General features: G+C 40.0%; 1 protein-coding gene across 1 annotated transcript in view; it reads right to left on the bottom strand.

Annotated features, from left to right (window-relative positions):
* The window catches only part of SCAPER (S-phase cyclin A associated protein in the ER), a 415,034-nt gene that overhangs the window by 255,067 nt on the left and 132,164 nt on the right, over positions 1-27,803 (bottom strand). The window contains 4 exon segments of the mRNA XM_020976028.2: positions 11,761-11,868; positions 12,642-12,763; positions 12,766-12,793; positions 13,943-14,024. Of these exon segments, the coding sequence (XP_020831687.2) occupies positions 11,761-11,868; positions 12,642-12,763; positions 12,766-12,793; positions 13,943-14,024 (340 nt within the window).

Below are 27,803 nucleotides of genomic sequence, written 5' to 3'. Positions count from 1 at the left end.
TGCTTACTGGCCATTTAAGAAAATAATAATAACAGAAATCACATATGTTTGGTATTATTGCTATGCTTCTTTGTAATTTTTAACATAAATCAGTTTTATTTTCATATATTGCAATTAACGAACAAACCAAATTACACGATGCAGAAGAATTTTTTATCAACATTTCCTGTGTAACACTTTGCATATAAATATTCAGTACTACAGCAACTGAAAGATACAGCTTAAAAAAAATATCTGGCATTTTGGAACTGATGTACATTTTCCAAAACCTGGGATACGAGGATAATTTTTAAAGAATTGTTTTCAACTGACAAGCAATTTTTTTCTTTCCCTCCCATCTTCACTCCCCTTACCCTATGCATGCCCTTGAAAAAAAGAAAAAGAAAACCCTTGTAAACAAATAGGTACAGTCAAGCATTCTTCCTCTTAAATCCCTCCCCTCTCTCATTCCTCACAGGTCCTCGGGGGAAATCACGATGGATGGATTACTGTCCCGATCAGGGTTCTTAAGTCTCTCAAAATTGCCTTTACAATGTTGTTATTGTATAAATTGTCTCTTGGTTCTTTAACATTTAATTAGTCTCTCTTCTCTTAAGATTACAACATATCAAAATCCAAATATAAGTGCTTTTGTCCACTAATACTATGTGTAAATAAAATAAGTCTAAAATTTGGAAAACAAGCTACTTTCTATAAATTGGTCATGTTAGTACTATGGAATTTCGAATACATTTTCTCATAGAAACCTTTTCTGTATGCTGGTTAGTGTTATGCTTGGAGCCTAGCCCATGAAAGCCTATTTAATCAATAATGAAACTGAGACAGCTGAAACACAACCGCGATTAAAAATAGAAGGTTGTAACAGAATAACAGAATGCTAGCATTACTGGGAACCTGAGCAAGCTGTCTCATTGGACAGGCGAGGAAACTGGAGCCTAGGAAAGTAAGGCGATGGCAAACCTCTCACACCTAATAAGTGGCAAAAGTAGAACTCAGACCCTAGTCATCTGACTTGCAGTCAAGTGTTCTTTACATACTTCCATTGATGTGATTATAGAAAGTGGCCCCAGGAGAAGCCTGGCCAGGCTGTCCCAAATCCTGCTGCCTACTTAACAAAGGGAGCTAATATCTTGAGAAGGCAGAAGCTTTCATGAAGTGTGAATATAGACCTGAACAATCCTCTTGCCACCCAAGAGTAATCGATTCATGGCCATCTCTTACACCAGGGCTCTGTGCTGGGATGTGTGCTTTAAAAGGAGACAAAACCAGAAAAAAAGAGATCTAACAGAGAGCCAAGAGGCATTTCAAGAAGACTCTATTTCCATGCCCCCACCTCCGATAGCAGTGGACAGAAATGGTGGCAGACCAGCCGAATGGCCAGGGGAGAACAAAGCACCAGCAGGAAGGCCACCGCAGTGGTTCTGGACAAAGGACTGTGTCTAAACATGCTTGCCAGCCTCCCTTTCAGGGGTGCCTCCAGCTTAAGGAGGCACTCTGGGCCATCCATGCAAGATGCCTACACAGGCTCCTGGGTGGGGTGATCAGAGATCCCTGGAAAGGTGAACTGCTTGACTCTCTAGCAATTCTGAACTAGTTTTTCTTGCAGAGACCTCAACCTTAGGTCACTAATCAAATCAAAACAAGTAAACTAATCAAATTCTGAGGTTCCCGGAGGGAATACTGGATGGAGGCATGAGCTAAGGAGTGTAACATGCGACAAGCGTCCCATCCTGCTTTTTCCAGCAGATGCTCAATCATCCCCTCTCCGTAATCTTCAATCTTTCCCGACTTACAAACACGCCCAACTCCCCAGTCTTTAAAAAGATGTCCCCTCAATCTTACTGATCCACTAGCGACGGTCCTCTATTTATTCTCCTTCTCTCAGCCAAACTCCCAGAAACCTCCCACCCTTTGGAAGCACTGCCTCCATTTCCTCTCCTCCTAATTGTCCCCCTTGGCTTGTGACCCCAGCACTCAGATCACTCTCAAAAGATGCCAACGATGTCTTAATTGCTGCGTCCAGTGGGCCATCCCTTTCTCAGTTCTCATCCTTCTCAATCTCTCTCCACTGCTGGACATTCTGCCCTCCTGAATCCTCATTTCTTTGAGTTTTCATGACTCTGCTCTCTCTTGTTTCTTCTGCCCAGATGATGCTCCTCAGTGTCCCCTGCTGGTTCATGTTCTGTATGATAGTCCCTAAGACTCCTGGGCCCTCTTCTGACATCCTCTGTACATCCCTTGGGGACCTCAATACACCCTTTGGTGTAATTACCATCTGTATGCAGATGCCTCCCAGATCTATATATTTAGCTCTAGTTCCACATCTGCAACCACTTCCTGGAGACTTTTCAAACTGGCTTCTCATGGGTACTCCATCCTTAACCTGTCTGAACCTGATTCCTTATCTCTCCCTCAAGCCCACCACTTTTCCATACTTCCCTGTTTCTGCTGAGAATCCCACCATCCTCCGAGTCCTCCAGGTTAACAACCTCAGCCCTGCCCTTGACTCCTTATCACCTTCATGCCACAGAAATAGGAAGTGTCAAAGTTTTACCATTCCTACCCCCCAGCTCAATTCCACACATCTGCCTCCTTCTCTCTCTTCACACTCAGTTCAGCTCTTCCACCCCGGCCACTGCCATAATCTCCTAAGTGGTTCCTTTGCTCCTGATCTCTCCCCATTCTGTTACAGCCTCCACTCTGTGGCCTCAGTGATTTTTCTAAAGTAAAGACAGACCATATCACTCACCCACTCCATCAACTCCCCTGGTTTTTTGCCTTTAGGATCAGATATCAGCTGTAGGTTTTGCTTTGAAAACTCTTCACAAACTGGCTCCAACCTACCTTTCCAAGTTTACTATGTTATTGCTCCAGTTCCTCGACCTTATCATCTGGTCAAAGAGGACTTCCAGCTTTTCCTAACACAAGACACTATCTCCTGTATCCATCTATGTCTGTGCTGACTACCAATTCCCATCTCAACTCTGCCTTTTAGAATCTCAGGTCAAATGACATCTTCTGCATGAAGTCTCTCCTGATCTCCCCAGCTGCTAGTGCTGTTCTCCACAAGGAGTGCTCCCCGATCCCCTGTTGATTTACCTGACATATATGAAGTAAACTTTTTGTATGTGTTTGTATTTCTAGTACCTAGTACAGTGTCTAGCACACAGTAGAGGTGCTTACTAACATTTGCCAAATGACTGATTGTACTGATTGACTGAATGATTAGGTAATGGAATGAGATTCTGAAGGGAAGACTATCAGGCCGGATCAATGACCGTGGAAAGGAAGAAAGAGTGGAATGACCAGAGTTGAAGTGAAAACTAAAAATAGACTGATACAGAAGGGTTGAGATATAGTGAGAGCTGGAAGGACAGGAGGTCCTCTTTAAAAATTAAAAAGAGAAAGCAATTCCTTTATGAGATAATTCTACGGTCTAATTTTAAAGTCTCGATATTAATGATGAAACCTCAGTACTTAGTAGCATTCTGTCTGTTAGCACAAGGCCTGTAGCATATCTTACCTCTTGGAAAGACTAAGAAATAGGCTCCTATCAGTAGGTGATGTTGTGTGTAGCAGCATTAAAACCGATCCTTCCTTCACTGATGTTTTCTTGGGGAGCAAGTGGTATGACGGCTGGACTAACACTGTGAAAATGTCTGCTAAAAAGTGGGCTTTTGGTTTAGGTCTGGTTTAGGAATCACCAAAGCAGGAAGACTCGTTCTGTTTCTTAATTGCTGTCCTTGTCCTTGGCGCATCTCAACAAGAGAAGAAATATTCTTTTCATCAATCAAACTGACCCTCTACTCACAAGTCGTCAGTGATTCCTTGTGTTCTATGGCCCTGTCTCTCTGATACAATCTGGTCTCTACAAAGGAATACAAACGCGCCACTCTAGCCAAGGGGGCCTGTCGATGCTCCCAGAAAATGCCGTGCACTCCCCATCTCTAACTTTCTGTTGGTCTTATCTCCCTCTGGGAAGGAAGTCCTGTTCTTTCTCTCTACTCAGAGAAGTTCTATTCATCCTTCAAGGTTCAAATCATGTCTCCTCTAGAAATTCTTTGCTGAACATACTGGTCAAGAATAACCATTTCCTCCTTTACTGCTGCTACCATGCCTAGTTTCACAAGGGGACCATGTCTCCTGTCAATGAAGCTTCCTGGATTCCTCTACTAGACTGAGAGCTCTTTTAGAGCAGAGATCCTTCCCTCCCTAAGTCTGTCCATCAAAAAGGATTTCTTCAGTGTCTCTTCTTCACCAGGCACAGGGCTAAGAACACTGCTGGGGATTCAGTGGTGAAGATGAAATAACCTCTATCCCCAAGAAACTCCACTGCACTTAAATGAATTCTCCTCAGTGCTCAGCAAATGAGTGTTCAACAAACAGCTCCTGAGTGAGTAAGCTAAACATCGATTTCCACTCATTATTATTCTCTGCAGTCCTGACAGCAGCACGAATACAGAAGTACAGACTGCAAATCTGTCCACAGAATGCCACAGAGACAGATGCTGCCCTAGGGCATGGTGCCCCCTCTCTGGAGGAGACCCACTACTGGGAGCTGCTACATATCATGAAGAAGCATATCTCCTCTGTGTGAGCACCAAGAGGCTGGGGCTGCCACAGGGTGAGATTCCTGTTTCTTTCAGAGCAACAGTCCTGGCCCCCAAAGACTTTACAATCTGATGGAATTAGAGCAGTTTCCAAGACATCTAAAACTGACTAAGGAAGAGAAACCATGAGAAACTGAATATCAAAACAAAACACTGCTATGCCTAAATATGCCCAATAATAACGTATGCCTAAATACCTCTCCTAGAGATACTACATCAACCATATAAGCACCATATAAGTATGAATGATTGTTAAGATTTTTTTTATTAATAGGTGCTAACAAATATTTACTAGAGAAGGATTACAGCACTAAGTGCTTAAACCATCTGACTTGGGGACCATTCAGGTGTCTTCTCTCCATTCTATTCCTCAGCCAAACAGTGGAACATATGACAAGAGTTGGTACTAATTTGTAGCCAACAGCGTCGAGTTGATGCACCATTACCCTAAGGACCACAAATAAGAACCTTTGAAGGAACTTGAGTAATCAATGCTCAAAACTGTGACGGCCGTGGGAGGGAGAGAGGCCATTGTACAGAACTAAAATAAAGACAGAGACGAAAACTAGGGTGAGAAAAAAGTCAGCTGACCTTGAACCACTCTGGTGGTCATCCACCTTGGACTATCCTTCAGCATGTATTTTAATCCCCTTCTTGCTCATAAACCCCCTAGGCCATCCTTCCCTAGGAAACATCTTTTTAACAGGGACTCAGTCAGGGGGTGTCAATGGTATCTGCTAGAATTACAAGTACTAAATGCATAAAATAAAATAAAATACAGAGCATTAGACAGGACACAATCCGTGTGGAACATAGTTATCAAAATATTTTTATAAGACCCCAAGTTCATAATCTCCACATTAAGAACCCCTGATCCAGAGAAAAGGGGATCAAAAGTGAAGAGGAAAGAAAGCAGAGAGGCTATACAAGGGAGAAAGGGAGGGACCTCCTTCAGAGTGCAGAGCAAATTTAAAAAGGCAACAGGGAGGAAAAGCAACACCATCCTCCTCCTCTTCTCATCATTTAATAACAAGAACTAACATTTATATAGCCCTTGCTTATGTGCCAGGCACTGTACAAAGCACTTTACAAATATTATCTCCACTGAGCCTCACAACACCCTGTGAGTAGGTGCTTTTATTATTCCCATATTACAGATGACGAAACTGAGGCAAAGGTTAAGTGACTTGACCAGGGTCACATAGCTGGTATCTGAGGCAAATTTGAATTCAGGTCTTCCTGACTTCAGCCTCAGTGCTCTACCCACTACACCACCTAGCTGCCCCATAATGTGTCTATAATATGGACATATGCTATTAAATGTTATTGAAATTGCACTATATCGGGATCTGGTAGTCAAAACTAATGAATCATTCAATGTGAAGTCTCAAAAGAGATTAACACTCCCTAAACAGACAGTTACTTCAAACAAAACCAACCTTCATCTGGCAAAAGATTCCAGAGGTAGAAGTAGAAGGTAACGATATTTGTACAGGACTTAGCACAGTGCCTGGCATGTAGTAGGTGCTCAATAAATACTCCTTCCCTTTCTCTTAAGCCCAGCACTTTACATTTGAGGAAACAGACCCAAAGGGGTTTAAAGTATGTTCCCAAAGTCACCAGGTAGTGTCAGAGGCGGGCTCTGACTCCAAATCCAGCCAAAGAAAATAGCAGCAAATTAAGTAAACTTTCCATTATTATGAATAAGTGTAGCGTGTACTTTTAAATGCTCCCAAAGAGCCTCCACGGGATTAAAGAAAAACTTTCAAAGAAACCAGTAACCACTTTCAACATTATAAGAAAACAAAGATAAATAACCTATTAAATAAGATTGAGAATGTGATTTGTTTTTTATGAAAGAAAAGGTCAATAAATAGAAAGCACTCCAAACCAGTACCTCAAGTCCTTTTACTTCTGACCCTATTCACGCAGAATCAGGGAGCTCAAAGTGACCTCAGCAGTCACCTAGATCAGCGGCATCAATTTCAAGGGCAAATGGCAGCTACTGAAGTGTACACACAGACCCTGGGTGCTTCATGCTGACTTTGTTTTAAAATGTAATGTTATCTATGCGGTATTGCATTTTTATTTATCTTGTGAAATATTTCCAGTTACATTTCTATCTGGCTCACACAGCGGCCTGTCTATGGCCCACACTCCTATGCTGATGGCCCCAAATGAATCCATTCGCACAAATGCCCACTCCAACAATCCCCACAGCAAGCTACCTGAACTTTGCTTGAAGACCCATAAGGATGAGAAATGCAGTGTCAGTCATGGCCATTCTCCTTCGGAATGGCTTGGCAGAAGAAACACAGTAGATTTAAATTTTCCCTAAATTTCAGTTGGCTGATAATTAATGCCTTCTCAATGTCCAACTCAATTAAATTTAACAAATGTGTTTTAAGTACTATTATATATGGATCTATGTATATAAACATACCCACCCTCTCTAGATTTGTTCTAGAGGAAAGAACAAGGACTCTAGAACCCGATCCCACCTCTGACACTGTCTCTGTCACCAGATAGGTCCCTTAGCCTTCTTGAGCCCCAGTCTCTTCAGCTGTAAAGTGACTAGACTGGACTCAAGGGGTCCCTTCCAGCCCTAGAGCTATGACCCCACCACCCTGATCTCCCATCATCCCCTAACTTCAGTGATCACCATCTCTGCGCAGATGAGTCAATCTCAGTCTCTCTCTGTCTCTCTCTCTCTCTCTCTGTCACACACACACCCCTCCTCCTCCCCCATAATCTCACCACAGGAGTCTCCAGCTCCTATGGAGAACTATGGTTCTACCTGCCTCTCTGCCATCTCCATCTCAAGGGTGCTCCATTAGCACCACAAATTCACAATGTCCCAACCTATATTTATTACCCTCCTCTCAAAGCTTCTCTTTGCTCCCAACTTCTCTGTCTTCATTGCCAGGCTTTTCCCCACCCCCTTCAGTTAATCAGTTGCTATGTCCTGTCCTTCCAGCCTCCACACTTTCCCTGCAAACTGACTCCTTCCCTCGCACTTCGACAACCTTGGTTCCCAAGTCCTTGTCATTTCTCAGCTGCATACCTATAATTCTCTCATAGTGGTTTCTCTACCTCCAATCTCTCCTTTACACAGCTGCCAAAATAATCTTCTAAATAAATAGGTCCAACGATGTAGCTTCTTGGTTTGAAAACATTCGGCAGGTTTGTGCCTATACCCTCCTCTGTTGCCAACACAGTACCTAACAATGTGGAGCCACTTTCCCACTTGGTTTCAGACTACTACCTTTCACATATTTTGGGCTGGGGCTAAACTGGACTACCAGGTGTTCCCCAACCTTGTTCTGCCCTGTCCTGTTTCTGGGTAGATCCTGTCTCACCCATAGGACATACTCCCCCTGAAACGAGAGGATCATAGGTCCAGAGTTAGAGGGAATCTTGGCGATCATCAACTCCAATCCTCTCATTTTGCAGAGGTCCAGAAAGAGGAGGTGACTTGCCCGAGGCCTCTCAGGGAGTAAGGGGCAGAGCTAGTATTGAGCCAAGGTCCTTCCACAGCTCTGTGCTGACTCCTTACTCAAAGTCAAATTTAGAGGCCACGTTTTTCATGAAGCCTGACCTCACTAGCATGTGATGCTTTTTTCTCCATCATATTTCTTCAAACCCTTCGTCTAAGACTTCAGATTCTACCTTCTTTCCAACTGTCTTGTGTACATGCCTTATCTTCTCCCACCAGATTGAAAGCTTTGCTTGAATCAAACATCAAAGTAATCAGAGGAGCTTAAGGAAAAGAAACTTGGCTTAGAACAAAATAAGATTGAATGCACACACGCATACTATGCCTCATCATATTCTACACATTGCAACAGAGGACTGAGGGAATAAAAAAAAGTGTTGGCCTATGGTTTTGATTTATTGATTGGCGATTAGTATGCCTAGATCTGATTTCACCAGCCAATAAAACAAAAAATAAGTGTAATAAAATTGTCTAAAGTCCTGAAATAATACTCCAAAAAAAATCACATGTGAAGCAGAGAATCCTTAGGTTAAAAGAAATTTACAAAGTAAAATCAATCACATGGTCTGTAAGTAAAAATGTGGACAGAAATAGAAGCTATATCCTAAACAGAAAGGTGATACTTCAAATTCAACTTGAAGACTGAATTTTATAATTAATTGATCCATTCAAAATACAACCGTAAAACTGAAGATTTATGGTAAATTATTTTAGTTTTGTCCATCTTGTGTGATTTGTATTGATAAGGAAACAAGCTTTTGCCTAATGTTTGCGAAATGGGGCACTACAAAGGTCTACTTCTTTAAATATACTGATAGTAATTTACAAAAGAAAAAAAAACAAGGAATACGTTAAAATTCAAATGTGAATGAGGATGAAGAAAGGCACAGAATAAAAGGAACTCCCCATTATTTCTCAAACTGTCATTAACACCAGAGGAGTCACTGCCCTTTCCCTTCTTCCACAATGCCAAGCATTAACAAGCAAAGAGGTCAGCAAACAAATCATTTTCTTTAATACACTGTTGTGTTTATATTCTTTCTCATTTCAACATTGTATTTCTCTTTCTGCAGTCATCTAATTAGCTTATTTATTGGTTGATCAAAAAACTAATTTGGGGAGATTCTAGATCCACATTAAATTTAAAATATCCTATCAACCATATAACTACTTTAAGATTTGAGCCTTAAGGAGAATTAAGAGCTTCTCATAATGCTTCAAGAGTCCACTACAAATTACGCAAGCTCTTGTTCCATATTTAAGTACATAAAAAAATTTTGAATTAGACAAAATGTGCATTTGCAGAACATACCTAAATCTGAATCATATTTTCATGACACATTTGTCAAAAAAAAAGGTATTCAAAATTAATTTTCCATATGGACTAGTCTGAATTTTAGTTTCTATATCTTAGTAAATTTAGTATTTCCTAGGTCTTATATAGATGAAAACAAAACACAAAAGAAAGCATAAATAAAACTGGTCATTCAGTATTTTTCCAGGAGGCAATTATCCCCTGCTACTTATAAAAACAAAATACAAGTATGCACTACAATTCAGGTATTTTTCTACCTTTACCATTGAGCCTCAGATAAGGATAAGGTTAAAATTGACAAATACCAGCCCTTTCTGTAATCTCTCAAGGAGTCTAGAAAAATTCCCTGGTCAATTTCCAATAATAAGCAAAACAAAACAAAACAATAAAGCTTTCTTCCTAGGCAGCTCCCGATTATGCTTAACAAGCTTAAAGCAAAATGTGTCAAAGATCAAGAGTTAGTTATCCAAGATGTCAAGTGCACAAGGTCAAAGGTGTAATTTTATTAGGTCAGAGGTGGTATAAATAAAATCTTATACGTCAGGGAAGAAGGGTCACAGACAAGGTGTATATGATATAAAGACATCACAGATGACAAGTAATAACTTTAAGTAGTATAAGTACGCTCACTATAGATACCTTCATTGATTAAAAATGAAACTTTGCAATGAGTGGCTATAAAATTGCCTTACTAGAAACATAATTCACTCATATGTTATTTTGGAAACTTATTTTTGAGCCTATTCTACTTTCTATGAGAAGAGACTAAAACTGAGAATTAACTGCATAAATTCTGTGAGAATAATTTAAAAGTATTACTTGGGTAGAAACATGATCTTTAGACCCATTTCCATTTGACGTGAGAATGAATTTCTTTAAAAATGAAACAGAATATGAAATAAAGATAACAGAGTCAATCTGCTTTCTTCATAACATTTAAGATTTTCCTCTTATCTACCCAGCCCCTAAATCCACAAAGTTGACTTCAGGTTATACAATATAAATATTCTTTGAAAATTCTGCTTATATAAGATTTGTAAACATTTTTTATGCTATAAATGTGGCAGGGCACTTATACCAAGGTAACTCTGTAGAAAATATTTTTGTACTACAAATAATCATGCCCTAATTTATTTGTTTAGCAAATTTAGAGTTTTCTGAAGGAGGCATACACTTACATATAACTTCTGGTCTTTGCTCCAGCCTGCATTAATAAAAACAGTAACAATAGCTAGCATTTAGATAGTGCTTTAAGATTTGCAAACTATTAAACATGTTATCTCATTTAATCCTCACAATAATTCTGTGAGGGAAATGTTATTATTAGCCCCATTTTAAAGATGATGCAACTGAGACTGAGAGAGGTTAAATGACTTGTCCACAGTCACACAGCTACAAAGTGTTCAGGGCAGGATTTGAATTCAGGTCTTCCTGACTCCAAGTCTAGTGTTCTTACCCACCTAGTACATCACCTATCTGACTCATTATCAAAGAAGTGGAGAATGAAAACAATTATGTAGATAATTGAAGAAAAAGTAAACAAAAAATAATCTTTCTCTTAAAACGCTCAAGTGATCTCAGGAAAATAATGCATTTTACCTAATTTGTTTTCCTATCTACTTTTACTTAACACTTCACACTTATGAGAGTACCCTAGTTTTAAAATGAGGGGATCCAGAACTCTGAGTGGCCACCCTTGGGCATTCTGTGAAGACTTCCCATTAAGGGAGGACCACAGGACCTTCCTGGCCCTTTGGAATACTCCCCTTTCAAAAATCACCTGCTCCTGGAGGAGCTTGCATGCTTTTTTTTTCCTACAGGAGTAGTAACATGTAACAAGTCACTATGCCTTGAAAATAGTTAGAAGTACGAAGGAAAACCAGCCTCAAAGCAGGTGATTCCACAAAACAGATGTATTGTCTTTTCTCAATCATTAAAACACTGAAATGACTGCATGCCACGAAGTCATAGAATCCTGGGGTCCGGTGTAGGCCAGGGAGGCTTGCCCGAGGTCACAGGGACCGCAAGGCCAGTGCTATTGGGGCTCTAAGGCCAGGACTCTTTGCAAGCCATCATGCTGCCTCCTTCGTCTAGGTTCAGAAACTCGCTTTTCTGTTCAAAGCGCTACCAGGTGGGTTCTTCCCTTCGGTTAGGATGTTAAAGTGGCATTTCATTCTTTGCCAGGACGTTCTGCTGCGTGTTGCTGATGATTGTTATTTACATGACATTTCTGTAGAACAGACGTGACTGGATGCGTTTTTCTACAGGCTTCCAGAGCTAAAGGCTAAACAGATCACAGAAACAAATGAAACTATGGAAATTTTTTCTGTAAAACTTACCACTTCTTCATCGGAGAGTTCTCGTCCTTGGATGCTACTGTTTTCTCTAACGGCTTGTTGGTGTTTTTTCCCTTTGATGTGACTAAAAAGATGTACTTCTGAAGAAATCTAAAAGCATAAGATATTAAAAAATAATTATAAATATTAATGATGAAACACATGATTACACTATCAGATAATGCCCAATAAAGCTAAAAGAAATGTTAATCTGTATACAATGCAATAAATAATCTATTCAATGACAAGTGTGATTCTTAAATCACTACTTAACACTATTCTCTTTTGGGGGTAATACTGAAAATTATCAAAAGAAAACCAGTGCCCTGGGTTGGAAGAGGCCCAGGAGTCACAGCAAGGCCCAAGCAGGGACCCAGGAGACCTCCAGGGTGGGGAATATGGCTTGTCTGCTCAGCCTTTCCCTTTGTCCAGCTCCATGACACACAATTACTGATTTGGTCTGCCTGCTCTGAAGCAGAGATAAAAGCATCCCAGCAACACGACTGGAGGTTTTGCTCCTTTGCACAGCCTTTCCTGAACATCAGGATGAAGCCCTTGGCATTAGAACTAATGAAAGAAAGCAGCACGTGGGCAGCTAGGTGGCACAGTGAATAGAGCTCTGGCCTTGGAGTCAGGAGGACCTGAGTCCAAATCTAGCCTCAGACACTTAACACTTACTAGCTGTGTGACCTTGGGCAAGTCACTTAACTCCCCCCCAAAAAAGCAAAAAAATAAAATGTAAAAACAATAATAAAAGAAAGCAGCATGTGCTGCTGAGGAAAAGGCTCACTCGGGATGACTCAGTCAGGAAAAAAGAAGTTCTTTATGAAATTATGGGGCTAACCTCTAATGCCCTACCCCACTCTGCAGAGCCCGCAGCCTACCAGGATAGTGCAGAGTGAGCACTGCTTCTTCCGTTCGTACGGTGTAAGTTTCGGGGCGTAATCAGTATTAGCGTGTCTCCCGCTGCTTAACTCGGCCGCCTTCTCCTTTCTTTGTTCAATCGTTCCATGTGCCTTCGGATGCTTTCATCATGCTATAATACAACAAGCAATTCACATTGCACAAAAGTGGCCCTGAATACCACACAGAATAAATAGTATCATATTGAAAGCTTCAAATGAAATGATGGAAATATCCAGTTCCAGCTACTTCAGGAAGAACATTTACTGGAACCATGCCAACACATACATATACACAAGGACATATAGGCCACCTTGACATTCTTTCATTTTCTCTTCATGTGACCAAGGACAATCACAGCCAATTAAACATAATGTTTATCATCTAATGTTATCATCTCAAACTTGTAAGCCTCTGGAGCGATTTCATCAATTGGTTTCAGGTTCATCTCGGTATTTCAGAAAAGCAGCAGTGACCAAATCACTACCAGGAAGATCACTAGGCCTACAGGCAAAGACTCAGGGGCCAAATTCCACCTCTGCTACTTGGGCAAGCCTCGGAATAGCAGACTCCTTCTGTGATGGATGGGAAGGGTAACCCAGAAACTATTCCTTGGTTTGTTGTGAGGAAGGAACTTCATAAGCTGTCAATGAGCACAGCTGTTATTAAATCACGTCTGACCATCTCACAGAGGGCAACAAGTACAATGCATCAAAGCTATACTTCAAGTATAATATAATGTTTTCCTTATTGAAATCAATCCATGAATATCACTTAGTTTTCATAATGGATGTGGCCAAACTGGATAAGCCTACTTTGGTCTAGACCTTTTCATTTCTGAGGGTGAAATTAGAATCTTTTTTAAAAATTAATTTATTTTTAGTTTTCAACATTTGCTTTTATAAGATTTTGAGTTCTAAAATTTCCCCCCTTCCACCCCTCCCCAAGATGGCATGCAATCTAATGTAGGCTATACATGTGTGAATATATTAAAACATATTTCCACATAAATAATGTTGTGAAAGAATAATCAGAACAAAAGGGAAAAACCTTGAGAAAGAAAAAAACAAAAACAACAAAACAAAAAGAAAATAGTATGCTTTGATCTGCATTCAGACTCCACAGTTCTTTCTCTGGATGTGGACAGCAGTGAAATTAAAATCTTAATGCTGATGCTTAGGCTAAGGGGCTCGTATTACACATACACAAGCATAAAGAGACACTATGTGATCTTTAAACATTGCAGAAATATTCATGACTCTTCAAATACAAAGGATTCTACCTTGAGTTGAATTTTTTTCTGCAGCTCTTCCATCGCTTCCTGCTGAGCAGCGGTGAGTGCTGCTAGCCTCTCTTCTCGATCTCTGTTAAAACATAGTAAAAGGTAAGAACTATGGATTCAGCTGCGGCTATCAAACTTACATTACCTAATTTTTACAAAATGAAGAAGGAAACAAGTAGATGCCCATTGATTGAGAAATGACGAAATAAATGGTGGTGTATGACTCTCATGGCGTCTTGTTGCATTCTAAGAAAAGAAGGATATAATGAATATAAAGAAAACAAGGAAGAGTTACATAAACTGATACAAAGTGAACCAGGAAAACAGCAAATACAATGATTACAACAATGTGAATACAAAGAAAAAAATCAAAACTGAACTCTGCATAATTATAACAACCAAGCTTGGCTCTGAAGAAAAGTGCCGAGAATAAACCACTTTCCCCCTTGCAGAAGAATGGGGCGGAAAGTTACAGGCATGGAATGCTGCATACACTGTCAGGCTTGGTGTGTTGGTCAGTTCTGCTGAACAGTTTTTGGTTTTTTCTCTTTCTCTACTATTCTTTGTTAAAAGGTACAGTTCCCTGGGAAAGAGCTAGGGGAGGGATACAACGGGGGAAAACAGAATCAGAGGATATCAATACCATTTTTTAACAAAGAAATGAAGACTCAGAATATGTATCTCATAAAAGGCCATCCAACCTATAAGCTCATGAATTCAAATATCTTAGCAACAAAGTAACTTAATCAAAACAAGTCTATTAAGTACCTACTATTAGGGGCAGCTAGGTGGCGCAGTGAATAGAGCACTGGCCCTGAAGTCAGGAGTACCTGAGTTCAAATCCGGTCTCAGACCAAACACTTGACACTTACTAGCTGTGTGACCCTGGGCAAGTCACTTAATCCCAACTGCCTTAAAAAAAAAATAAGTACCTACTATTTCAACAAGTGGAAATGGGAGGAAACAGTACGTGTTAGGGATCAGACGTAATGAACAAAGACAGGGATGAGGGAGAGGGTGGGTAGTAGTCCAGTTTGGAAAGAACACACAGTACGTGAAGGGAAGGAATGTGAGGCAACATTGGAAAGGCAGTTTAGAGCCTGACTGGAGACATCACCCAGGCACTTCAGGATAAGGAGTTTGCATTTTATCAGGTAAGCAATGGGTTCTTTCTGAAGGCATTCTGTTTTTGTGGAGTGGAGAAGCAACATTGTTGGTGTGATGCATTAAGATTATATGGCAGCTTTAAGACTGAGGCAGGACAACAGTTCAGAGGCTATTAAAATTGCTCTGCAAGAGGAGTAAGGGAAAAGAGAAACATAAAGTATGCAGCAATGAAGGAAATGGCAACTAAGTGGAAGTTGGGAATAAAGACCCTATTGAGCCTAAATGATTCTAAGAATGACAGGAGGAAATAACACAGAGGGAAGAGAGGAGGAGGGAAATGTTTGGGGAACACTGGTGGCTTCACAGTGGATGTCCTGAAGACACATGAGATTGTGGCAGGACATCCAGATGAAATATCCAGCAGGTAGCTGGAAATATGACCCTGGGGCTCAGGGAAGGGAAATAGATTTGGGAATCATCTGCATAGAAGTAATAATTTAAACCACAGGAGGGAATCAAATCAGCAAAGGAGAGAGCATAGAAAAAGGAAAAGGGGGGACAAGGCAAGAGCTGGGGCGGTGCCCCATGTTACAGAGATGGGGGGAAGAGAAAAGTGCCTCGGGAGTGCACTGTCCTAAAAGGACCATCACATTTTAGAGTGTAGAAGGAGGCAAGAAGGAAGTACTTGACAGCTTTCCTGAAGAACACACTCAACAAAAAAGTGCAAAGGAGGTCCTCACTCTCCAGGGAAAGCAACATGAGGCCTACAGCCCAGAGAGACAGAAGAGGTGACAACCCAGGAGTGCAACGAGACTGACAGCAGCAATTCTGGTGGTATCAAAGCAGAAGTTAAAGGGCTGCCGTAGGAAACGAGCTGTGAGAGAAGAACACGATGGACTCTCATTGTGCCATAACAAGTGACAAACAGGACAGTTTCAGAGCAACCTCTAGGACCTCACGCAGAATGAAGGGAGGTGAAATAGGAATACTAACAACACTGTACAGAAAAGAGTCTGAAAGACTTAAGAACTTTTATCAATGTGATGACCTAACAGATTCCTGAAGTCCAGTGAGGAAGCATCCTCCTGCCAGAGAGGGAACGGACTCAGAGAAAGAATGGGATGTCATTTTGGACAGGGATACCACATGGGTTTGTTTTGCTTCAGTAAGCATATCTGATACAAGAGTTTTCTTTTTCTTTTTTTTTTCCCCACTGGGGTATGGGAAGGAGACAGGAGTTAGGGATAGGTTGCTTCCCGCCTCTTCCACCTCCAAAAAAAAATAAACAAACAGAAAAGAGGGTCATTTAAGCATTTTTTTTTAACGTAAAGAAGAGTTAAAAAAGAAACAAAGTTGAGTAGGGCAGATTTGAAAATTACATGTTGAACTGATTATATATTTAAAAAGAAAAGCAAATTATATAATAGAGATTTGTAGTTTTGAGCACAATCTTCTTCGGTTCTGATATGTATATGTAAATGCTTGTTTTATATGGTATTTGTTAAAGTGAAAATAAAGAGAAATCCAAAAAGAAAGAAAAAAGGAAATCAACCTGAGAGGATTATAGGACATTGGCCACTGGATAAAGGCAACAGACACCTTACACCTTTTAGCTGGCAGAAGAAGAGAACATAAGTTTTGGTGGCCCTTAAAAAACAGCTTCAAGTCCACACTGAAGAAAAAGTTGGACCTTCACCTTTCCTCTTGTGCCTCTTGGAGAGGTCCACAAGGCTGTGTAGAGACTTCTCTCCCTTCCCATCTCTCTCCTCATCAACAATGGCACATGGCACTGTCCAGGGGAGAAAGGGTGAGCTGAAGTGTCAAGAGTTTGAGGCCTGCCATTGGGATACTACTTTGGTGATGGCAGAACTCGAGCCAAAATTCCTACTAATGTTACCACATGGGTACAGGTCCTTCCAAAAGTGCATAGCAGTGCCCTAAGCTAGGATTTCAGCAAAACCTGAAGCTAGAGGCAGTGGAGAGCATGGCCAACCATGAGAGTCATGCACTCCACCCAAGAGGAGGCCTGGAAGACCCAGAGTGGTTCAGATCAAGACACTATGCTTTGGAGAGGCAGTGCAGGGACGTCCTAAGAATGACACACTGACAATAAAAAAAGTTCCACATAACGTCAAAATAATTACAGAAATGTTTCTGGGTTTTGGTTGGTTTTTTTTTTGTGGTAGCAAAGAACTAAAGCAAAGTAGATGCCCACATACAAATAGTGGCACATGAATATAGTAAAAATAGAAATAGATTACTGCGCTGTAAGAAACAATGAACCTAATGGTTACAGGAACACAGAAAGACAAGCACAGTCAGGAAAACATTATATACAATGATTAAAACAATGTAAAATGTAAAGAACTATCATCACAAAACAACAAAAAAATAAAATAATGATGCAAAATAAAAGAACAAGTGTGGTCCAAAGAGAGATGTGAGAGTGTGGAACATTACACATGTCTTTTTTTATACATTGGTCCTTTTTCTAAATTTGTCTCTCCCTGATTTTTAATACATTGTTATAAGGAATGACTATCTGTGAAGTGGGGAGAAGCAGGAGGAATACAATGGAAAGCTAGACTGTGTAAAAACGAACAAAGTAAGTTTGGTTTTCATAATGGCCCTGGCCAAACTGGGTAAATTTACTTTGGTGTAGAAACTAGGACTGACAACATGTTATTTCTGTGCATGAAATTATAATCTTCCTGCAGAAAATTAGGCTAAGGGGCTTCTATTATATATACAAGGCATCAATAAAAATCCTTTAAACACACAAAACAAGAAAATGATGGGGAGAGGGAGGGAATGCCTTAGCCACATGTACTCAATCAATATGTCTCTCCCTTCATGCATTCTAAGTTTGTCTGCTCGGATGCTGGGTGGATTTGTGGGACAGCACACCCAGGTTATTATGGTGGACATCTTCTGATACTACTGTTACTAATACTACCAAGACAGTTCTGTAAATGCCTTTACTCTGAGCTAATTGTGCACTCTGACTGGCTAATGGAGGTAAATACAGATGGTGGGAGCTTGTGAGCTCTAGTATTAGGAGTGTAGACTCTCAAATACCAAAGGGTACCTTGAAACTAGGGAGTAATCATCTGGTAGAAGCAACCTTCATTGTGAATTGGGTGAGTAGTCCTAGAAAGGGTCCTATAGCTGCAAAGGTCTGTAAAGATCAGCTGGTTGAAACACCCTCATTTTACAGATGAGGATACAGGGAGGGACAGGAGGACAGGGGGAACAGAGATCTACTAAGTGCCTACTATGTGCCAGGTACCTTAAAAAAAATCATCTTATTTGATCCTCACAATAACCTTAGGAAGAAGGTGCTATTATGACAATGGAGTAAGCAGAGGTTAAGTGACTTGACCAAGGTCACATAGCTAAGAAGTATATGAGGCAAGATTTGAACTCAGGTCTTTCTGACTCCAGGCCCAGCATTCTATCAACTCTGCCAACTAGCTACCTCAAAAGTTTAGGGAACTTGCTCAAGGTCTCAGAAGAAAGCATTCATGACCTCAGGAGAGCCATTTATGACAGCAGTGGACACCAGATGGCAGCAGTGATGGTGCAGGGGCACAGGAGGGGCAATGGCAAGTGTAAAGCACTCTCTGTTCCAATTCGGTAGTGAAAGGGAAGCGAGAGAGAAAGCCAATGATTACAGAGTTAACAGTTAGTTTATCCAGGGCCCATAGTCTACAACTCTAGCTATCTAAAAGATAGCAAAGAAAAGTAAAAGAGGTATTTGGGTGAAAAAAGAGAACACCTGGCCAGTATACTTCCTTCACAAAGCCAACCATTTATTAACTGTCTCTTGTAAGGCAGCTCGCTCAGTAGCACAGCAGGTGGCAGAGGACCCGAGTTCTAAAGGATTAGAACCACATCACCTCTGTGATCCTTAGTCTCTTTCTCTGTAAGATGGCAGGGCTGTGAGGATCAGATAACCCACAGATGGTGCTTTACAAACCTGAAAGAGCGGCTGTCATTACTGTGGTCCTTAACCAGGAATTTTGGGAGGCGCCAGGAAATAAAGACAAAAATAAAACACTCCCTGTTCACTAGCGGCTTATGCTCCGTTGAGAATACGAGATGCACACACTGAAGTACCGAGCGCAGGAAGGTAAAACAAAGACAATGGAATCAGCCACCAGACAGCCAGAGACGGAATGCACAAGCTTGCAGGCAGACAGTGGCCCTGGAGCAGTGGCCCTCCCATAGGGCTGACTTAATTACACTTCACAAATTATTCTAACGAGTGAAAGTATTCATTTTACCAGCCCACTGCATTAAATCACAAAGAAGTAAGGCTCAGCAGAGGCAGACACACAGGTGGGAAGAAGTGACAGCTGATAAAATGAAAGAGCAGAAGCAGAATACGGAGCGCGACAATAAAGAGTTTAATGTCCCACAGCATTTTATTCTGGGGAGGAGAATTCTCAGTGGGAGAGTAACATGGTTGGACATGCACTTTGGCAGCTATGTTGAGGATGTCCAGGAGGGCAGACTCAAGAAGAGGAGTCCAATGAAGAGGCCGGTGGGTGGGGACAGAGTGGAGGAGGACAGGGGCCACGTGAGCAGAGAGGAAATGAGCTGGGAGCAGCTAAGAGCTGACGGTGCCTCCAATGAGGTACACCCAAGGGACCAGAAAGAGTAGTGCCCAGGTTGGCTGCCCAGAGATGACCACACAAAGTCCACAGTGGGGCTGTGCTAGACATCCCGAAACGAACGAGCTGCCTTCCCTGCCCTCCAGAAGCCTACGTATGCATCCATAAGGCACATCTACTTCTCCATTTGAAGGACGCTGAGTGAGTTACGCCCAGCTCAAATGCTCACCAGCTGTCTGACCACAGTTACAGCACGTCAACTTCCAGAGATGGAGTTTCCACCGCAGTGGATGACAACCCCATCTAGCGCCTTCTCTGCCGCTCGGTGAGTGCCAATAACGAACACAGGAATCCCCAGGAGCAAGCACAGGCACCTTAACAAGCTGCATGAGGCTCCCCTCCACTCCTCCCTGGGACAGATGGTGCATAAGAGAATGAACGTTTCAGCCTAGGACTCTGGAATCTCAGGGAGGAAATCTGTCACAGTTTCAAAATGGCACAGTCTGAGCTGGACAGTCAGAGTTAGGTGGAATCATATAGTAGTGATGGATGGCCCGGAGGGGTTTGTTCTTGGCCCCAATTCTATACTTACAGGGCAGTGTGAGAGAGTGCAAAGAACGGTGAACTTGGCGTCATAGAAATCCTGGGTTTAAATCCTGCCCCTTACATTTGATGGTTGTGCAACCCTGGCCAAGGGCAGCTGGGTGGTGCAGCAGATAGAGAGCTGGGCCTGGAGGCAGAAAGACTCCTCTTCCTGAGTTCAAATGCAGCCTCAGACACTTACTAGCTGTGTGATCTTGGGCAAGTCACTTAACTGTGTTTGCCTCAGTTTTCTCATCTGTAAAATGAGCTGGAGAAGGCAATGTCGAACTATTCCACTGTCTTTACCAAGACAATGGGGTCATGAAGAGTTGGACGTGACTGAAATGACTGAACAACAATATCAACAACACTGGCTAAGGCCTGGTTGGAGCTTCAAGTACCTTGTCTTACAATGGCCAGAACTAACTCGAGGGCTGTTGGCAGGAGGGTCATACCAATGCAGGACATCCTTGTTCTCATCATCAGGAGTACCAGCAATAGTATCACCATAACAAAATGAGCAGATGTCACAATGCAGAAAGGGATACCCAAAATACTGGATGCCAGAATTAGTTTCCAAAAAAAAAAATCTCAATAAACTGGCCCTTTTAAGATGAAATTTAATAGTGATAAATAATTCATATGCTGTAATGTAAGAAAATTAATTGTTCAAGTATAGGACAGAGAAGAGTGAAAAATACCTGAAGATTTGGTGAACTGTAAGCTTACTATTTTAACACTGTGACATGACAAGCCAAAAAGTCAAGCTATCTTAAGGTCCATGAAAAGAAGCACAATAGTTTGACTTCCTTGACTTTGTTCAGAGGACCACATGTTCTAGAAGCTGGAGCACATCCAGAAGCACAGGGTAAGGAGAAGGAAGATGATTACCACGTCACAGAAAAATTGAAAATAGGGGGATTTTCAGCCTGGAGAAGAGAAGAGGTGCCATGATAATGGGGGGCGGGGAGGTGGGGAGGGAGGGAAGGAGAGAGAGAGAGAGAGAGAGAGAGAGAGAGAGAGAGAGAGAGAGAGAGAGAGAGAGAGAGAGAGAGAGAGAGAGAGAGAGAGAATTTATTAAATGCTTACCATGTGCCAAGTGCTGGGAATACAAACAGAAGCAAAAAGACAGTCCCTGCCCTTGAGGAGCTTACAATCTAACAAAGGAAGACAATACATAAAAAAGAACCAAAAAAGGTCTTGCAGTAGGGAATAGTAAAGAAGTCTAGAGGGAGGAGCACAGCCTGAAAAGCAGTAAAGGAGGAGTGAGCATGGCTGGCTTGGACACTTCATTACATGGAGGTTCCAACTGGAAGAAGGGGCAAAAGAGCAGAAGGATGTTCTGAGGTGAGAAGGCTGCTGGGAGTCTGGAGCAGAACTGGCAAAGAAGTAACTGAGTGCATGAAATGTAGGCCCTAGAGGTCACATAGAAGAGAGCTGAGACCAATTGTGCATGGCTCAGAAGACAGAACGAGAAGGAGCTGACACCAGCCAGTGAGAAGCAGATTTCTATTCAATATGAGGACAACTTTTGCTAACCAACAGAGCTGCTAAGAAGTGGGATGCGCATTCCTGCTTCAAGGAAGAATTAGCCTAGATGACTTCTAAAGTCCCTTCCAACACTGTGTTACTATGAAATCCTTTCTGCTATGTCCCTTTTAGCTCCTGAATCTCCACGATTCTATGAACATTTTACACTTCACTTAAAAGAACTGTGGACAGATAAGCCTTCATGAATTCTATAAAACTCGCACCTCAAATTGGGCCCTTTCTATAGAGTCTAAGCACTATACATGCCACCACCACCAGACTATGAAAATGTTCAGGGTACAGACTGCGAAATGTTGAATACACTGTTTCCTGTGGTCCAAAAAAAAATCAATGAATAACCCTTTTGGCTGAAACAAGAAATCAGAAAGAAGTAAAGGATATGAACTCTGCTTTATTACTAACTAGAAGAATATCTAAGACAAAGGCCCAGGTGAATTATCTTCCTTAGAGTAATGATCCTCCATCACACATACCTGTAACCATGTAGAACTCTTGGCCCCTAACAGGAGAAGTCCTTATACTAACATTGTATGCATCTTAAGGTCTTGGTGCCTTCAGCAGCAAATATTTACTGAATAGGAATTTGTGAAAGATGCTGTGCTGGAGAAGGAGAGAGCTAAAAGCTATGCCAGCAAGTCTTCATGTCGTATGCACTCTACAAAACAAATATAAGCTCCTAGAGGCCAGGAGTTATACACTTTACTCATCTATGTGTATCGCCCAAGCCTATTGCAGTACTTTTGATATAGGAGGGACTCAGCTAATAATTGCTGAATGAAAAAAAGAATAAAAAGCATTCTTAAACCATTCAAAACGTAGGAACTAATACCATTTCTTCCTATCTGTTAATCCAGGCATAAAACAAACATGACTTCCACATCTAACTGAATTCCAACAACAAAATGACATACATACTAAAACAGACATCTGAAATAAGCTCTGCAAAGAAACTCAGAACAATCAGTCTTTCATACTGAGTGTGCTTCTCCAGATAACTTATGAAAAACATGACTGATGACACACACTAAGCATTTTATGCAATATATATTTCCCTTGAGGCGTCTAAGCAACACCTCCATGAGATGTTTCTGGAGAGATGTTAATCTGGCTTTAAGGAAAGTTTTGGGTCATTATGGAGCCAGTGGGTAAATACATTCCCCAGATATAAAGACAGGACAGGGAGCATACAATAATACCACTGGAAAAATACTCTCATTTCCTTTCCTTTAAGGAGAGTAGATTATGCTTCCTTTTAACAAAAAGGGAGAAAGCTGGTCCAGTTAAGACTCTACCTCAAGGCTCTAACTGCATCATTTGTCTTCTCATAAAAATGTGTAAAACAATTTCACAGAAGCTGAAGGTCAGAATTTCCCCCGTTAACTCAACAGCCTATCCATAAATCACTTTTAAATGATGAGGCCTTTGAAATACCTACACAATGATACCACTTAGATGGTCTGACATTCACAAAGTGATTTTAGCTTTTCAAAGAACATTTACATTTGTTAATTTGTTTTATCCTTACAACAAACCCTGTGAATTAGGCAGCACAGTTACTAAGAATAATGTAATAACAGTTCATACATCGTGGATTTTAATTCTCTTGACTATAATTTATTCAGAAATAGTATTCAAATCATTATATGGAAACAAGTTAATGTACCATGAGGGTACAGGGATTTTCAACAGGCAGTATTATAAACACTGTTTCTTTCATAAGAAAATTTAATCACCACCAGATGCACAATGATGGTAGACTATGAAGAAATGGTAAACAAGTATCTCAAAAAAGATTCAAAGACCCAAGAAGTTTTAAAATGTTATCAAATGACACAAGTATTCCCCAAAGGCTCAAGTTGGAAAGATTTCTGGTATATTTAAAACAAAGGCTCTCAAACCTTTTTGGGTACCATACCTCTTTGGAAGTAGTCTAGGAAAGTCTATGGAGCCCTTCTCATAAACATGTTCATTGCCTACATTTATACTTGAAGGAAATGCTAAATTTCAGTTAGAAGTTAGTGAAAATTAAGTCATCATTTTTTCCCGCCTAAATTCACAGACTCCATACCAATTAAGAACTCCTTATTTAAATGTTCAAGAATGTTCCTGCTTCCTTCTCCTAGAGATAGATTTTGATTGGTAATTAGCTGGACATGGAAATATTACAGAAAACAAACAATAAGACAAGTGCTGATGTCATAAGTTTAGTTTGTTTTTTGTCCAAATCTGTGATTTTTTTAGGTATACAGAAACTCTGATATGGAAATTCCAGTTTTGAAGATTAGGCTTCATCTGTAATTTGTAGGCTTAGGGAATTATCTGGGGGCACTGACATAATAGAGAACTTACCTATCATATCAAAGCAGATAGAGGCAGTACTGGAGTCCAGGTCTTGCTAAGTTTAAGGACAGTCCTTCGATCTACTACTTAATAAAAAGAGTGATGGCAACAGTGCTAGATGTGGAATGAGGAAGAATTGGGCTCAAATTCTACTTTGAATACCAACTAGTTGTGGAACTTTGGACAAGTTATTTAACCTCTTTGAGCTTCAGTTTCTTCTTTCACAAAATGGGAGTTGTTATAAAGAAAAAATGAAATCATGCAATCTATCAGCTTCTTTAAAGATTCCCTAGGATTTTTAAAGTAAGCCATCAGGTCGTCACAAATAGGAATAGTCTTGTCTCCTCTATGTCTATTTTTATGCCTTTAATTTTGTTCTCTTATAGTAATTCAATTGCTAGTATTTCTAGAAATTTTTTTCAAATGAAAGCAGGGAAAGGATCATTCTTATTTTACTCCTATAATGGGAAAATTTCTAGAGCTTACCTATTAAATATAATTTAGGGTTCTGGTTTTAGATGAGTATAGTATTTATCACAGTAAAAAAAGATCCCTCTATACCTACACATATAGGTAAATTCACTTTGACAAAGGTCTTTTCTGCATCTCTTGAGATAATCATGTGGTTTTTTCTTTTAATAAGGTTTATTATGCAAATAGTTTTTCTAATGTTAGAAGAAGGACAGCGAGACAGCACAGAGGATAGGGTGTCAGGCCTAGGGTCAAGAAGATTCATCTCCCTGAGTTCAAATCTGGCCTCAGACACTTACTAGCTGTGTGACCCTGAGCAAGTCACATAAACTCTGTCTGCCTTAGTTTCCTCAAATGTAAAATGGGGATCACAATAGCACCTACCCCACTGAGTTGCTAGGAGGATGAAATCAGACAATATTTATAAAGAGCTTAGCACAGTGCCTAGAATATAATAGGTGCTGTATAAATGCTTACTTGCCCCCTTTCCCCTATAATTTGAGATACATTAATGATATATTGCTCTATAATTCTGCTCCATTGCTTCATCCTACCCTGATTAAGTGTAATGATTATAATGTTTGATAAAAGAATTTTGGTAGAGTGATTTCTTTCTTAGATTTTGAGAAAAATTTATATACCACTGGTATTAATTTCTCTGTAAAAATTTAGTAGAATTCTTGTGTAAATCCATCAAGACCAAGAGGTTTGGGGAGAGCATTTTTTGCTTGTTGTTTTTTCCCCTTTCATAGCTTCTTCACGGCTAGTCCTATTTCCTTTTTTGAGACTGGTTATTAAAGATCTCTATTTAGTGCTCTGTTTATTTCAGTATTTTATATTTTTGGAGACAATCTTCTATTCTTTTTGAGTTCTCAGTTTTGCTGACATATAACTCCACGGGGTTTTTGCTTGACTTTCACCTTATGAATATGTTATTTGAATTTGGTTTTCTATTCTTTTTTTATTCAGATTGGCTAAAGATGTTATTAATTTTGTTAGACTTTTCCAAAAAGAAGCTTTTAAATTCACGAGCTCATTTTTTTTTGGCTTTCCAATTATATCTCTTTTACCCGTAATTTTCAAGATTTCCTCTTTTATGCTTTCTAATTTTCTAAATGCACATTCAGTTCATTAATCCTTTCTGTTTTATCTTACTTTGTTAATGTATGTTTTTAGGGACACATTCTTTAGGAGTCTCTGTCAGGAAACACCATAAATTTTTAGCTCTCACTTCTCTAACACTTTGTTTCATTTTACATTTTCCCTTCTAATTTCTTTCTGTTAGATTTCTCCAACTCTAAGGGGAAAAAGCATTAAGATCTTCACATATATTTTTTTTATTAATACAGGTTCATTGTTCATACTTTTCAGTTTACATTTCTTTGGGGGGGGGGAGGCAGGCAATTGGGGTTAAGTGACTTGCCTAGAGTCACACAGCTAGCAAGTATTATGTGTGTGAGGCAGGGTTTGAACTTAGGTCCTCCTGACTCCAAGGCTGGCACTCTATCCACTGCACCATCTAGCTGCCCCCATTGTCCATACTTTTAAAAGCCAAATATAATTTCATTGCTTATCTCTGCTAGTAGCACAAACTTTTATTTTGTTTTACTTATTATCATGAGTGTAACTTTGCTTTTTAGAAGGCATTTGATACATGGTGAATTCTGTCTCCCTCTCTCATTTTGATTCTACATGTCTTTTTTTATAAATGTTTTTGTAAGATTGAGGTTTTTTTCTTTATCAGCTCTACCACTCTCTCTGGTTTATTAGAATATTTAATTCTTTAACATTTATTATGAGAATTAGGCTAACATTTTCCTCCATTTGTAACTATAGCAGTGATTGTATTCTGGTATGTCTTTGTGTGTGTGTTTCCCTTCCTATCTTAAATCAGTCTTATGCAAGCTGGTTCAATATCAGAAAAACTGTAAGTATAACTTATCATATCAGTAACAAAAACATCAAAAATCATGTGATTTATCAATACATGAAGGAAAAGCTTTTGACAAAATACAATACCCATTTTTATTAAAAACACTTGGAACCATAGGAATAAATGGAGCTCTTCTTAAAATGATAAGTAGCATCTACATAAAACCAAGAGTAATCATTACCTGTAACGGAGATAGAAGCCTTCCCAATAATATCAGGGTTTGTGAAGCAAAGATGTTCATTACCACCATTATTATTCAATAATGTATAAGAAATGCTATAGCAATATCATCATCATCATCATCATTATTATTATTAACATTATATAGCAATAGGACAAGAAAAAGGAATTGAAAGAATAAGCACAAGCAAAGAGGAAACAAAACTATTACTCTTCAGATGACATGATGGTATACTTAAACCCTAGAGATTCAACTGAAAAATAGCTGAAACAACAACTTCAGCAAAGTTGCAGAATAAAAAATAAACCCACATAAATCATCAGCATTTCGATATACTATCAACAAAGTCCAGGAGCAGCAAGAGATAAAAAGATAAAATTCATTTAAAATAGCTGCAGACATATAAAATACTTGGGAGTCTGCCAAGACAAACTATAGAACTACATGAATACAATTGCAAAACACTTTTCACACAAATAAAGACAGCTCTAAACAACTGGAGAATATTAGTTGTCCATGTATAGACTGAGCCAATATAATAAAAATTACAATTCTACCAAATTAATTTACTTATTCAGTACCACACCAAACTATGAAAGAATTGTGTTTCAGAACTAGAAAAAATAATAACAAAATTATCTGGAAGAAGAGGTCAAGAATATTAAGGAAATTAATAGGGGCAAAAAGTAAAGGAGGGCAGCCTAGCAGCCAGATCTCAAACTGTATTATAAATCAGCAATCATCAAAACAATCTGGGACTGGTTAAGAAACAGAGTAGTGGATCAATGGAGTAGATTAGGTACATAATATATACTAGTAAATGACCATAGTAATCTAGTCTTTGATAAACTCAAAGATCCAAGCTGTTGGAACAAGAACTCACTATTTGACAAAAACTCCTGGGAAAACTATAAAGCAGTCTGGCAGAAATTAGGCATAGACTAACATCTAATACCATATACCAAAATACGGTCAAAATGGATACTGGACTTAAGCATAAAGCATGATATCATAAGCAAATTAGGGGAGCATGGAAACATGATAGATAAGGGAAGAGTTCATGAAAAAACAAGAGATAGA

This window comes from Phascolarctos cinereus, unplaced genomic scaffold, assembly GCF_003287225.1.
Source record: "Phascolarctos cinereus isolate Bilbo 61053 unplaced genomic scaffold, phaCin_HiC Scaffold_3;HRSCAF=262, whole genome shotgun sequence".
Classification (NCBI taxonomy): Eukaryota; Metazoa; Chordata; class Mammalia; order Diprotodontia; family Phascolarctidae; genus Phascolarctos; species Phascolarctos cinereus.
The sequence above is the reverse complement of the archived record's forward strand: the minus strand, read 5'-3'. Positions and strand labels throughout refer to the sequence as shown.